This window comes from Balaenoptera acutorostrata, chromosome 20 (assembly GCF_949987535.1).
Source record: "Balaenoptera acutorostrata chromosome 20, mBalAcu1.1, whole genome shotgun sequence".
NCBI classification, from domain to species: domain Eukaryota; kingdom Metazoa; phylum Chordata; class Mammalia; order Artiodactyla; family Balaenopteridae; genus Balaenoptera; species Balaenoptera acutorostrata.
Genome location: NC_080083.1, coordinates 63967675 through 63982033, shown reverse-complemented (window position 1 = coordinate 63982033; position 14359 = coordinate 63967675). Strand labels below are relative to the sequence as shown.

Here is a 14359-nt window from a genome sequence, read left to right as displayed (position 1 = left end):
TTGATTGTCCCATGCTTTTTCTTGGCTTTATGCATGTCATGGACAGAACTGAAACATCACTGCCTTCCTCTAGTAGTTATAGTTATTCTTTTAGTATAAAAGAAGTCATGCTTGGGATAGGGTGCTAATAATAAAATTGAGAAAAATGTGTATCGAATGTTACGTGGTTAATGATGGCTGTTCTTTCATGACAGTGCTGGGAGAAGGACTGGCCAAGGGAGATGGTACCTTTCAAGCAGTGCTTTGCTGCATGCAGCTTAAAGGAAAGCTCCAACCTGTATCCAGCATTCTTGCCAAGTCACTGACAGGAGAGTCCCTGGTATGTTGATGAGTTCTAAATTTGAATGTCTGAAAGCGGATTCATCCATTTGACTCCTTAGGTGTATACCTACGTTCCTCTAGGTTCTGTCAGAAATCAAAGTTTATAAGTATCTTGAGATGCTTATTTCTCTTCAACAAACTGATGTTTAATCATTGGATTCTTGTAGTTTGTGATAATATATATAAGAATTGGAGATATTTTTTAAGCTTTGAAAGTATAGAATAACTAAATGATTTTCTTTAAAGGTATAATTTAACAGAACCTGGAAATATTTTTGAGTTTTAAAATGCTCCCGTGGACATATGATCTTATAGGATTCTTAAATTCAACAATTTATAAAATGCTTAAATTTATCTAAACTAAGTAATAATTACTTTTGTTTCTGAAGATGTCATATGTGTAAGTTAATATTCATGACTGCTCTGATAGAGTTATCTAATTCTTTTCAGACTTTGGGATAAATGTTTGTATGTAGTATTTAATTTTTGAGAGTTTTTGTTTGTTTTTGGATGAGATAATTGAAAGACTACTTTTTTTGTACTTTAGAGTTGGCAATCTATAGAAATTGGAAGAAAAGAGATATTATAACTTTTTTTTTTACCAGTTGGTAACTGTTACAGAATTTGCTGATATTTTTCAGGAATCATAATGAAAAACAGTGAAAGCAAGAAAATACATGTATACTTTGTTATACAGCATGAATTCTCTATACTTTTCTTCTGAATTAACATAAATTGTGGAAAGCTGGAGCAAAGTTGTGTTTTCACTGCAAATAAATATATATTTGGTAAAAAAAAAAAAATGGAAATTAGGAAAGTACTTTGTATATTGTTGAGTGCAATGTAATGACCCATCTCAGAGGGTAATTTAGTTATTTTCTAAGGAATTATTTGGCAGTGAATTGTTTAGTTGGTTTAACAATATTTTTGGATGTCACCATTTTAACAAATGAATATAAAAGCTAAGATGTGTTATTAATATAGCAAAATTGTATGGGTATTTAGTTCTAAATAGATGATAAAGAATAGTTCTCTTCTTTATTATTTAGATAATTCTATCCTTAAGGAACTTTTCTATACAAGTTAAGCATATTACACAGTTTTACCTGTTGGATTTTTACTTATTTTATTTTATTATTTTTTAATTTATTGGGGTATAATTGCTTCACAGTGTTGTGCTAGTTTCTGCTGTACAGCGAAGTGAAATAGCCATATGTATACACATATTCCCCCCCGCCGACCCCAACTTCTGGATTTCCCTCCCATCTAGGTCACCACAGAGCTGTACAGCAGGCTCTCAACTAGTTATCTATTCCATACACAGCAGTGTATACACGTCGGTCCTAATCTCCCAATTCATCCCACCCCCCCTTTCCCCCCTTGGTGTCCATACGTTTGTTCTCTACGTCTGTGTCTCTATTTCTGCTTTGCAGATAGGTTCATCTGTACCACTTTTCTCGATTCCACATATATGCATTAATATACGATATTTGTTTCTCTCTTTCTGACTTACTTCACTCTGTATGACGGTCTCTAGGTCCATCCACATCTCTACAAATGACCCAGTTTCATTCCTTTTAATGTCTGAGTGATATTCCGTTGTATATGTGTACCACATCTTCTTTATCCATTCATCTGTTGACGGACATTTAGGTTGCTTCCATGACCTGGCTATTGTAAATAGTGCTGCAATGAACATTGTGGTACATGACTCTTTTTTTTTTAAACATCTTTATTGAAGTATAATTGCCTTACAATAGTGTGTTAGCTTCTGCTTTATAACAAAGTGAATCAGTTATACATATACAATACATGACTCTTTTTGAATTATGGTTTTCTCAGGGTATATGCCCAGGAGTGGGATTGGTGGGTCATACGGTAGTTCTATTCTTAGTTTTTTAAGGAACCTCCATACTGTTCTCCATAGTGGCTGTATCAACTTACATTCCCACCAACGGTGCAGGAGGGTTCCCTTTTCTCCACACCCTCTCCAGCATTTGTTGTTTGTAGATTTTTAAATTTAAAATTAGGAAGAAGCAATTTGCTTTCAAATCTCAAGTGAAATTTGAATTTCAGAAGAGTGAATGTTTTACGTATTTTCCTTCAACAGCTTTGTTAATGAACCATCTTTAAGTAGTGTGATCATTGTATGTGAATCTGAGCCATAAGTAACTGAGTTCACCATTTTGTAAATATAGCCTATTAGTTTTAGAAAAAGGAGTTTTAAAAAGTTGAGGTTTATTTTTTTCTTTACTTACTCTGTCTTGCTCTTCAGTGATACCCTTTGTGAATATTTTATTGAATTAATCTTAACTTCTTGGGCAAGGTGAATACAGTGTTGTAGGGCACACTGTATCTTTTGTCCTGTTAATCTTTTTAACTTTGCGCATAGTTGGTTAGCTTTATCAATGGTAATGAGGATGGGAGATGAGCATAGCATCGGTTTTCTTTTTACAGATAAACCTTAGAAACAGCTGAAGAGTTAAGTCCCCATAGTAAAGAACTAATATACTACTTGGTTTTTCCGTTTTTCATTTGCCCTTTCAGAATGGGATGGTAACAAAAGATTTGACAAGACTGAAAATACTTCTCACAGAAACGGAGGTAAGACTATTTCACTGGATCTCTTTGGGAAGAGTTTAACTCAGTCTGGCTAGTACGTGTTCTTCATGAAAATTTGGAAAATCACTGGGCATCAGCAAGGCTTTAAAGATGGGGTAGTGCAGCCTTTAGACTTTCTGTAACCAGGCTTGGTCCCATCCTCGGAACTTTGCTTCCTATCAAGGTGCCTCTGCATCCCAGGTCTTCTGTTTTGTCCCTAGTTTTTGTTAGCTGTCTCTGGCCAATAAATGGAAAGATAATGGGGAAATTTTAGTTTTTAACTACATCTGGCAATTAGAAAATTCTGTTATTAAAAGTGAGATACTCCTCAAGCCTTCTGTGTTTTTAAGTAACTAATAGAAGTCTGTGATTTGAGGAGTATTTTTAGGGAATGAGTTTAGCTGATGGAGATAATGTGTATCAGGGTAAATGGTGAACAGAAATGTGCTCTGGTGAAGCAGTTGAAGGCCGGGGACAGCAGCGGCATGTAGAAGGCCCGTGGCTTTGTAAGTCTCAAATTTCTGTTCCTCATACGGGCATATGAGAGTATTTTTATTTAGATGTCTCATTTTAAAAGCAGCCATTTTTGTCAGTTTTTATCATAAATGGAAGCCCATGTAAAGTGATCGATTGATTGGCTTATTTATTTAAAAAATGGTACCTACTGTGTGCTAGGTATTATGCTTGGTGCTGAGGACACAGCACTGAACAGGGCACTCATGGTCCTTGTCGTCTGGGAGGTTCGAGTCTTGGGGAGGAGATAGACAATAAATACATAAATCAATTAAACAAGTATAGGTATAATTCTTACTTACATTGAGGTACGTGGTATGAGGGAAAAGAATAAGCTTTCTGTGATGGGAAAATAACTGGAATGGTGGTGAGGGGACGAGACACTTAAGCTGAGTTGAGAATGAGAAGGTGCTGGTCTCGTGGAGAGTGCAGTAAGGGTGCTCCTGTCGGGCCAGGAGGATGAGAAGAGCCCCCGGGTGTAAACCTTGACCTCCTGTAGATTACTTTCCCACTTCAAATCTAATCATACATCGCAGTTCACACCAACAAATAAGTAAGCAAAGAAGACAGTCATGGTGAATTATATAAGCTGCATAAAGATACTGTTTGTTTTGCTACAATTAAATAGCCTTTTAAAAAATGTTATTTTCTTAGTCTTATGTTATCTTACTATGAATTAACTGAGAATCAATAAGCTCTAATTAACTTCGAAGCCATTTCCCTTCTGGTATATACGTAGTCTTTTAATTTCTAAGAAGTAAAATATGACAATTATAAGTGTTTTAGACTCTTAAAATGAGAACATAAAATAAGATGATTTTTGGCCTTGTTCTCCTCTTTTATTACCTTAGTTGAATTAGCAGCTTTACATCTGATAATCATACACAAATATATATAAAATTTTATTTTTAATATTTATAATCCTGTTATGTATAAGGTCACAAATATCACTTGACTCTCATTTTGTGACTGTACTTTTGGAATAAGTGACTTAAATTTTGTTTATAATTTCTTTTCTGTGTAACCAGAGTAGTAGTATTTTTGGTTAGTGCACTGGTACTATTAAAAAATCCATCTAGAAAAAGCTAACAAACAATGCTACCCTTACTTATTATTGCACCTGACGTATTTAAAAATAGCAACAATGTGTTATTTAAAGATTGGGCTGAGCTGACGTTTGACCTGTAAATGCTAGTGGATGAGAATAAAGACATGGAACTAAAGGCTGACTAATGAAAAGAAAAACAACACATATTCTTTAGGAAAACTTCAAATATCCAATCAATAGATTTGATTGTAACTTTACAGGAATTCTAGCAGTGTGAACTTCGGCTGCCTTCCCTGAAGGTCTCAGTAGAGACTGAAGATCACAAACTAATTGATGTTGCCTTTCTGTCTTAGGGTCTGAGCATATAAAAAGGGTGTTAAAAAAACAAAACTAAACACAGTACCTGGAAACTAAAAGCCACAGTGGCCGAACATTCAGCCCAGGCTCGAGCTGCTCGTTTTCACCAGCTCTTCTGATGTGGATGTGCTGCTCCCCAGAGCCCGCCAGGCTGAGGGCTGCAGTGTCACCGCAGGCGCGCTCCGCCCGCTCGCGGATTGTTCTAGACGCTGACTCGCGAAGGGCGCCACGCGTGTTTCCCTTCTGACAGTTACACATGCTTTCAGCTTTATTTCATCACCAAAACATTGTCTTCCCTTTTTTTCTCGCATATTTGGTAAATTTATTTTGATAAATTTTTTTAGAGGAGATACTTTCAATTCATACTTGAAGTGAAGTTTTAGCTCTTATATTTATAAATTCTCTGTAGTTAGAATCATATTTTAAGGGCTAGTGTGGGACTATGCTGCTTAGATCTTGCTTATAGAATTTTAAAGGATCTTTTAATATACCTTTTTGGTGCGCATAGAGTCCTTATAATGTTAATAATTACTCCTGATTTATTTGTTAGCTTATGTATTCTTATATTCAGTCCTCATTTTACAAAAAGAATGGGTTGTCTTTAAAAACTCGTTAGTAAGTAGTTTGAGAATCAGAAGGCATTTTCCTGTTGAAACAGTATTATAGTGATTTAGTTCCAGCCCAACCTAAAAAGGGTCCAGTTTAATCAGTGACATGTAAATTATGGTGATATTATTGTTTCAGTTATACCCAATTAGCATTTATGCCATTCTTTCTATGGTACAAGACATTCCAGATTTCATCTTGGGATACCGTTTCCTCCTTCTCATTCAGTTCGACATTTGCTGAGTGCGTGTGCTGTTCAAGGTTCTTTGGGTTTTGGGAAGCTGAGAAATCCACGAAAAACAATCTGAAGGGCCAGCCCAAGATGTGCATAGCTAATGTACCCACAGGGCAGCCTGTGGTCAGTAGGTTCTGTAATGGAAGTACAAGCAGGGAAAGGAGAGATAAACACCCTGCAGGGAAACCGGGGAGGCTAGTGTCAGAACTGAAGTTAAAGGATAGAGGCAGCTAAGTAAAGAGCCAGGAGTGACTTGGTACAATAAGGTGGCAGTCAGTTGGTTCAGGGGTAGATGAGACCAGTAGTAATGATGCTCTTACCTAGGATAGTGGCAGGGGGTGTTGAGTATGAGACAGACGTGAGAGGCGTTCTAGACCTGGTTGGGCAAAGATTTGGAGAATACACGGAGCAGGACAGAGTCTGAGATGGCTTTCAGGGTTTCAGCCCGGCTCTTTTGGGGGAAGAGGAATCCATTAACCTGAGATAAGGAGCGCTGAAGGAAGATGAGATTCGGGGTTAAAGCTGATGAACTTTATTTACACGTACTGTGTTTGAAGTGCCTGGGTGGTCATCCATCCACCCGTCCATCCGGATTTACTGAGCATTCATTACGCGCCGGATCCTCTGAGGCGCAGGGATGCAGGAAGGCAGTTGCAGGCTGTTGACAGTGGATCTGTGCATGGCTGACAGTGGCCCAGCATGTAAAATGCTATAGAATAGTTAAGCTGGCACTTAACTGTTCTCTAGCTGGCACTCAGTTGCAATTGGGGGTGTGGAGCTTAGAGTAAAGTTATAGCCCAAGGGGCACGTGGAGGACTTAACATGCATTAGAGGGGAAGTCAGGGCGAGCGGGTCCCCAGCCGTGGGCTCCACTGTGGGAGAAGGTCTCGTCCTAGAGCAGCGAGGGGGACTCGGCCAGGACAGGCTCCCAGGTCCTCAAGTGGTGGTGGTGCTGCACTTGATGCAGGAGAAAAAGCCCCTCGCCGGCTGGTCATACTGTAGACGTTAGCAGAGGAGAGTGCAATACGTACACAGATGGAAGGTGCTACTCCACGGGGTTCAGGACTGGGGACCGAGACTTCTCTTGCTCCCGGGTAATTTTTATGTAGGGAAGGAATCTCTATCAGTTTCCTTAATGAGGGCCACAGAAGTACTTCTTTTCCATATTTACATATGGAAACTAGAGCAAGGAGCAAAAAATACCGTTTGCATATTAATGTTTATTAAAAATTTCTAAATATTCAATCTCAAGCTTTTTAAAAAAATGTTAAAAATGTCCAAGTTTAATTCAACATCAACTAGTTATTTCTTATTATAAAAATTTCTTTCATTTGAAAAATTGCAGACAGCAACTGGTAACGTCCTCTCTGGATATCATGTGGAAGACTTAGAAGAGGGTAAGTACGAAACTGTATAACTTCTGATAGCTGTGATTTTGGGCATTGCTTCTTTATTGATTATTGGGAGGAAATTTCTGAGTTAGATTACATGTTAGTGGAGGTACAGGAGAGAATATAAAGATTTAATTTTAAGAAGTAGTGCGGATGGAAGCAGTTTGTTCACTAGCCCCTGTCATGGAGTAATAGAGTACGGAGATGGGAGGTAACCCCGGAAGTGACCTATTTTGCCTTCTTTCCTCCATGTGCACAGTTCTGAACTTGAACCTTGCTCTTAGCAATCTGCAGAGGGAGGTCTTTTCTCCTTTCTCTCTATCACAGGCTAGTACAGTTACTACTTTTTGGAAGTTCTGACCTGTAAGCTGCGTTGTTCCTGTCACAGTGAAAGTCTATGATCTCCTCTTCTCCTGCCAGAGGAAGGTGAAGAGAGACGGGCATTCATTGAGCGTTTGCTGAATGATGTCTACCATGTAGTGGCTTTCACAGAAATGAGTACTGACTTCTTAGAGTCTTTCTTCATCTCTTTGATAGGTGATAAAACTGATGTTCATTAAGGTTCGGTAATTTTCCCGGTCACGCAGATAGGAAGGGGCGAAACGCAGCTTTAAGCTCATCCGGGCGGAGTGTGCTTTGGGGGCGGCGGAGCGCAGTGACTGGTGAGGACGTAGAAAATGGCTACAGGGTCCTGGGAAACTTGCTGCTGCCCAGCCTCTGGAGCTCAGCCGTTTCTCTCTGACGCTTTATTTTCCTTGGCTTATTTGGAACCTTTTATCCAAGTGCATTAATTAAAACTCATTGTATTCAGAAGGAAACTAATGTTATTTTTTAGCTCCTATCTCAGAATTCACCTTTTTGAACTTTATTTCAATTATTAAAAAAAGATTACTTCATTCAGTGCCATGTGTCAGACAGACCCTAAGGAACATGGATGGTAAAGTGGAACTTCTTCTCACTCCATATGCAGTACTGGAATTTGTTTTACAAAATTTCCTTCCAGGATACCATAATTTTCTCATTCCTGAAATAGTTCCTAATAGAGACACGACTCATACTTAAGAAGTGACAAGCATGCCAACACATCTGCCCTTTAGGTGCCAGGCAGGAGACTGCACTTGGAAGTATGTCCGCCAGTCGCTGGGATAGAGTAAGGGTCATTGATTTGTCTTAGCTGCCGTGTAACTGCTTCTTCAGTGATTTCTAAGTTTCATATGGCTAAGTGATTTATAATTCGTTTGACTGGTAGATGACTCTTTTGGTAGAGGCAAGCATGTCATGTTCTTTTTACATCATCTGAGATGATGTGTATGGAGGGTTTATAGTATTTCTTACACATTAAAATATCAGAATTATCAGCAAGCCTCAAATGATAAGACTATATCCTGATTACTCTCTAGGATCTTGTAATGGTTGGCATTTCCGCCCACCACCTAGGGGAATCACAAGCAGCGAGGAATATACTTTGTGTAAAAGGTAACGTGAATTTTTTTTTTAAACCAATGACATGTCTTTATTCAAAGGATAGTTAATTTTCCTTCACTTTTTGAAAAGTAGTAATTCAGATTTAAAGAATATGTGAAGGAAGAAGCATAACAATTGAGTAAAATGGTTTATTTTCAATTTGAAACAGAAGCCAAAATGGTCATTATCATTAAATAATAATCAAAACCATATTGATGATCCTTCTTTTAATTATAAACAACAGTGATCTAAATGGAGATTGTTAAGACTTCTGTAATACCAGTTGGATTAATATGACTCAATTTAATTGCTGGTCTCTTGTTTATGTGAAATTACCTAAATTATGGTGATTGAAGTTGAAGTTACCTTATTTAAACTGAAATGGAGCATAAAATAGATAAAGAAATCTTAAATTATTTTAATAACTTTTCTAAAAAAAAAAGAAAATCTATTATCACGTAATCTTATATAGAATTTATGAGTAATTTATATTTGAAGGGCTAACCTTTCAAAATTTAATAATTATATGTTAAGGTAGAAAGAATTATTAAAGTTACATCAAGAAAGGTTCTTTTTATAAGAACTAGAAACTCTTGGTTCTTTAGATATAAGTTCTAATTACTCTAGGTTGCTTTTGATAATGAAGGAAGTTTGATATGCAGCTTTGATGATTGAATAGTCAAGAGGTCAGGTTTGATTTTATTGTAGAAATAAAGAAACTAGGTAGTAAATTTTTAAAATCCTGGTGGCATCAATGTTGTAGGAGAGGTAGAACGTGATCCCGTGCAAAGGAATTATGAGAAAATTTATAGTCCAGATGAGAATATCAAACCTTCAATTTTTAGGGAAATAATTTAAAGCAAAGCAATAGAAAGACAAAGAAATATTTGGCTTATTACGACATACTGAAGAGAAACAAATGCATGATTTTAAATGTGTCTTAAGCATAAGAGGACTTAATAAATAGCATAATTTAAGTTCAAGTACTTTATGTATCATCAAGAAAAGCTTTAAATACACTCGTCTTTTCAAATAGGGTGAAACACTTGATAATTTACACTGTGCTGTGGTTCATTTTGTATTTCTTATATTTTTCCAGTTGAAAAATTATCTATAACATAACATTGCTTTTATCCATTTGCTATAGTTTGATTTTCATTTTTTCTCTCAGAAGATCTTTTATTAATTTTTGAATGTTTAAAAACTGGCTGGATCTATTATTTTATAGAGTATTTAAAAGTTAAAAAAAAAAGTTACTGATCAAAGTCTTGCATTTTTATCTGTTTTGACCATTGAATTATCAGTTGAATTTTATGAATTTACCCATTGAAGAATTTAATCTGACTATTGAATTAATTGTGATTCTTACATAAAACTTTTATTCTTAATTTATTTAAAACTTCAAGCAAATTAATATAGTCCAATATTCTCAATGAAATATAGGCAATAGTAATATAGGGAAGAGTGAAAGCATTACATTTGAAGGTGAAAAGTAGAAGCCTTGAAATGTTAATTCAGTGACATATTACTTTTTTTTTTTTTTTTTTTTCCCCAGAACAAAATTTCTAGTATGTGGAAAATTTTCTTTAGGTCGTATCATTTTGGGAAGTAGGGCATACCTGTGCTTGACGAACTAATCCACTTGATGTCAGTGTTGCTTTAGAAAAATTCTGCTGTAAGAGGAATTGTCTAACAGAGTTGTTATACCATGAAGGAAGCTACCTTTGCAATGCCAGTTTCTGTGGGTGGGGGGCGGTTATGAATATGTTCTGCTTTGTCATCCCCTTACTCCAGAGAAAGAGGTCAGTGAACATGGTGGGGGTTGCTGTTTTGATTAACTGTTACAAATGTTTTCTAAACCTCTTCTTCCTCTTCGGTGCAAGACATGTGATAAATATGGCCTTTCAGGAGATGAAGTTTTGTTTTTGTTATTGGAGAGTCGGAGGGCAAATGCTGGAAGTTTATCTTTTAAATGGTCCAACAAAGTATATGATAAAACAGTCTTTCCTATTCTACTTAGATTTTTAGAGCAAGGAATCTGTAGGTATGGTGCCCAGTGTACTTCAGCACATTCCCAGGAAGAACTAGCAGAATGGCAGAAAAGATATGCTTCACGGTTGATAAAATTGAAACAGCAAAATGAGAATAAACAGCTCTCAGGCAGTTACATGGAAACCTTGATAGAAAAGTGGATGAATTCATTATCTCCTGAGAAAGTGGTGAGGAAAATAAACTGCATTTTTTTGTTTGTTTGTTTTAAACAGTGCCCTTGTTTGAGTCTTGACTTTATTTCGTGCTGTATCTTGGTTTATTTCCGTATCCTCTATGTGAAACACTTGATTCTTGATAAAGTGTTTTTAGTAGCAAAAGTAGACCCATTTGCTAAAATAAAGAGCAGAACTAAGCCATTTGTTTGGAGACTTGCAGGTATTATATTAATTTGTCTTCATTCAGGGAGTTTTTATTGCCATTTTTTGTTGTTGTTGTTAGTTTTCTTATGTCTCTTATTTTAGCTTTATTATATTTTGTGCTTATAAAAATAACTGAAAATTAATGTATAAAATACCTTGCTTTGTAAACAGTTCCATCAGCATCTTTACCGTTGACATTTATTTACCATGCCAAAAGTGTGTGTTTGTGTTTTTAGGAATAAAACATAACATTAACTGCTCTCTGTTTTCAGCTTAGTGAATGTATAGAAGGAGTAAAGGTAGAGCATAACCCTGATCTGTCCGTTACTGTCAACACCAAAAAATCTCACCAGACATGGACCTTTGCTCTCACTTGTAAGGTATGAATTTTGTGATAGTTGAAGAATATATATGTCTTTCAATTTTCGTAAAGGTTTTTTGGACCTTTAAATCTGTGTGTTGAAAGAGCATTGAAAATGTTTTATTCTAAGTGCATTTTTATGTAGGTTCTATATTGTGATAAGCATATTGCTGTATTTTGATCATGAAGGGTACAGGTTTTTCTTAGATTTTGAGATAAAAGCTTTGTAGATGTTTAGATACTTGCTTATTTATTTATTTGGTGAAGAGGTCTTCGACATGTTGTCTTCCAAACTTAAAACATAGGATGGGGTTCACGGCTTGTAGTTAACTATTTAAAAATTGAATTGTTTAATCTGGTGGTTCTAAGATATTCAAACAATGAGTTTGTTTTTAATTTTGATTTAATGAAATCACAAATTCTGTAATAACGGGTTTTTAACATGAGATATTTTCTGCAGTGCTTCCCAGCCTGAATTATAATGTTCAAAGTTTAAGAATGAAGCAAAGTAAAATATTTCTGTGAATATATGCAGTGGAAAAGTTTTGTGTACTTTTTGGTGATGTTTCTTCCACTGTACCATCTGCATCTTGGGATGAAAAATCTGGGAACGTTTAGCTTCGGCCTTGAACCCAATCCAGTGTCTTCAGAGGTCACTGCTCTCCTATGAAGACTTCCTCCTTGAGGCTAGATAAAACTTTTTTAGGCCAAGGGTATGGAAAGTTGGAGGTGATGGTGATACAGGGCGAAAGCTTTTGCCACAGTGAAAGATTAATGTATCACAGAAAGAGCAGGGAGGCTAGTAATGTAGCGTACATGTATCATTTTTGAAAATGTCAGCCTTATTGAGATATAATTGACATCATAAATATATCATTTTAACAACTGATTTTTTTTAACCATTCTGATTTTTTTTTCTTAAATGGCTTACGAGTACAACTTGTATTTTTAACGTAGTATCTTAGAAGCATGGGAAAGTAAAAGTCCCTTATGGAAATATTTTCATTGAAGAGCCCAATTACAACTGGATTTTTCACCCCCTTGTACTCAACAAATTATTTTAACTTCCTTGTAGCCTGCAAGAATGCTGTATCGTGTAGCATTGCTTTATGATGCTCATCGTCCTCATTTTAGTATCATTGCAATATCTGCCGGAGATAGTACTACCCAGGTATCACAAGAAGTCCCAGAAAACTGTCAAGAATGGATAGGAGGAAAGATGGCCCAAAATGGATTAGATCATTACGTGTATAAAGTCGGGATAGCATTTAACACAGAAATATTTGGAACTTTTCGCCAAACCATAGTTTTCGACTTTGGATTGGAACCAGTACTCATGCAAAGAGTAATGATTGATGCAGCTTCTACAGAAGGTAAAATTTAGACTTTTTTCCCCTGATAATGATGTATTAAAAGGCACTATAACAGCAACATTAAAAGATATGTATTGGCCCCTAAATATACCATGGACAGGGAGGGAATAGTAAAGAAAAAGATCCCAAGTTTATTGACTGATTTACTGTGTAATGGGATTCGAATGGTTTGCAGTATGCCCTGGTCACTTCATACAGTCATCAGGCAAAGCTTGCTTTGAGGTTCCCCAGACTTGTATAAGTAGATGATCAGGTCTCTTTTGGTCTACCAACTTCATTTGATGATTTTAGCACAGTAAAACCTTTCAGTATTAGTTTGGGTAGAATATCATTTCAGTGGTAATTGTGAATACACCTACAGTGTCTATTTCCATGTTCAACTGATGGTCCAATTAACTTTGCTGATATTAGTACATTATCTCTGAATGGAAAGTCCTAAAAATAAGCTTTCACAACTTGATTTTACTAGTATAAAGGAGACCAAAGTGCCTTTAATAGGATCTGCTTCATGTTCTTGGGAAGAGGTCCCTGGTTTTAACATGCAGGCACCTGCAGAAGATGGTGAATTACTTTGTAAATTGTCATGTTACTGCCTAAACCTAAATTTTATGCCAAGATCCAACTGGATAAGGGAAGGGCATGTTAGCCTACCTTTCTTTGGCTCTTGGTTGGATTTATAGGTGCTTTATTTTATTTCATGAGCACTAAATATTTATTTAACAAACACTTCATATAGCAGAGCTGTGTGAAACTTGCTATTATATTGGCTGTAACTAAGCATATTGTGGAGGATGTTTTTCATTATGTCCACAGTGTCCCATTTATGAGAACCTAGAAGTTTTTTTCATGAGTAACTGCTAGGACTTTATTTTTTGGGCATAACGAGCAGGTGAAACTGGTTCTGTCCCCTTTACCTTTAGCTGTGAGGAGGGTTAAAGCAACATTTGTGCCAAAATGGAACAAGTAGGTGTTACCTTCTTGTATATGTGCTAATATTATTACCCATCCTTCATTTTACCCATACTTTTCATTTACTTTGATCCCTTTTACCTGTTTTTATTCTGTTGTGTTCTGCTTTTGTCATCTTTTTACTACTCTTTGGAATAAAAATATGTTAATTCCCATAGCCAAACAGATACAGTAGTTGATGAAATAAAAATACTTGATTTATATTTACTAATAAAGCAGTTAGTTGGCATATTTTTTCTGTAAAGGGCCAGATAGTAAATATTTTAGGTGTTACAGGGCAGATGATCTCTATTCCAATTACTCAGCTCTGCATTATAGTGAGAAAGCTGCCATAGACAGTATGTAAATGGATGGGTGTGACTGTGTTCCAATAAAACTTTATTTTCAAAAACAACGCAGGCTGGATTTCTCTTGAATGCGGTGGTTTGTTTACTCTTACGCCATTACGTTGCTTTTAGAGACTAGAACTTGAGAACTACTAGATTGCACCCTTTTTAAATCATAAGGAGATTTAAAATCATAGAGATACTGACATGTATCTCCTACTCTCAAATATAATTCTAAAAGGATGTTCTTGGCTTACATGTGGGTTGTACTTTAAAAGTTTGCTTTTAGATTGTGGCTTTTAACTCATGACTCATTTCCCATAAAAATAAGTTTGTAAGTGTTGTCAAAAATCTGTACTAGTTAATAAAAGCCTATTTAATTA

At 36.1% G+C, this 14359-nt stretch overlaps 1 protein-coding gene across 7 annotated transcripts in view; it reads left to right on the top strand.

Annotated features, from left to right (window-relative positions):
* Positions 1–14359, top strand: part of HELZ (helicase with zinc finger) — a 163608-nt gene that overhangs the window by 36194 nt on the left and 113055 nt on the right. For all 7 annotated transcript variants that reach the window (XM_028167337.2, XM_007185541.2, XM_057535773.1 and 4 more), the window contains 7 exons: positions 195–319; positions 2869–2925; positions 7027–7078; positions 8473–8548; positions 10557–10755; positions 11220–11327; positions 12384–12681. In XM_028167337.2, coding sequence (XP_028023138.2) covers positions 195–319; positions 2869–2925; positions 7027–7078; positions 8473–8548; positions 10557–10755; positions 11220–11327; positions 12384–12681 — 915 coding nt within the window. The remainder of the gene's footprint in view (positions 1–194; positions 320–2868; positions 2926–7026; positions 7079–8472; positions 8549–10556; positions 10756–11219; positions 11328–12383; positions 12682–14359) is intronic.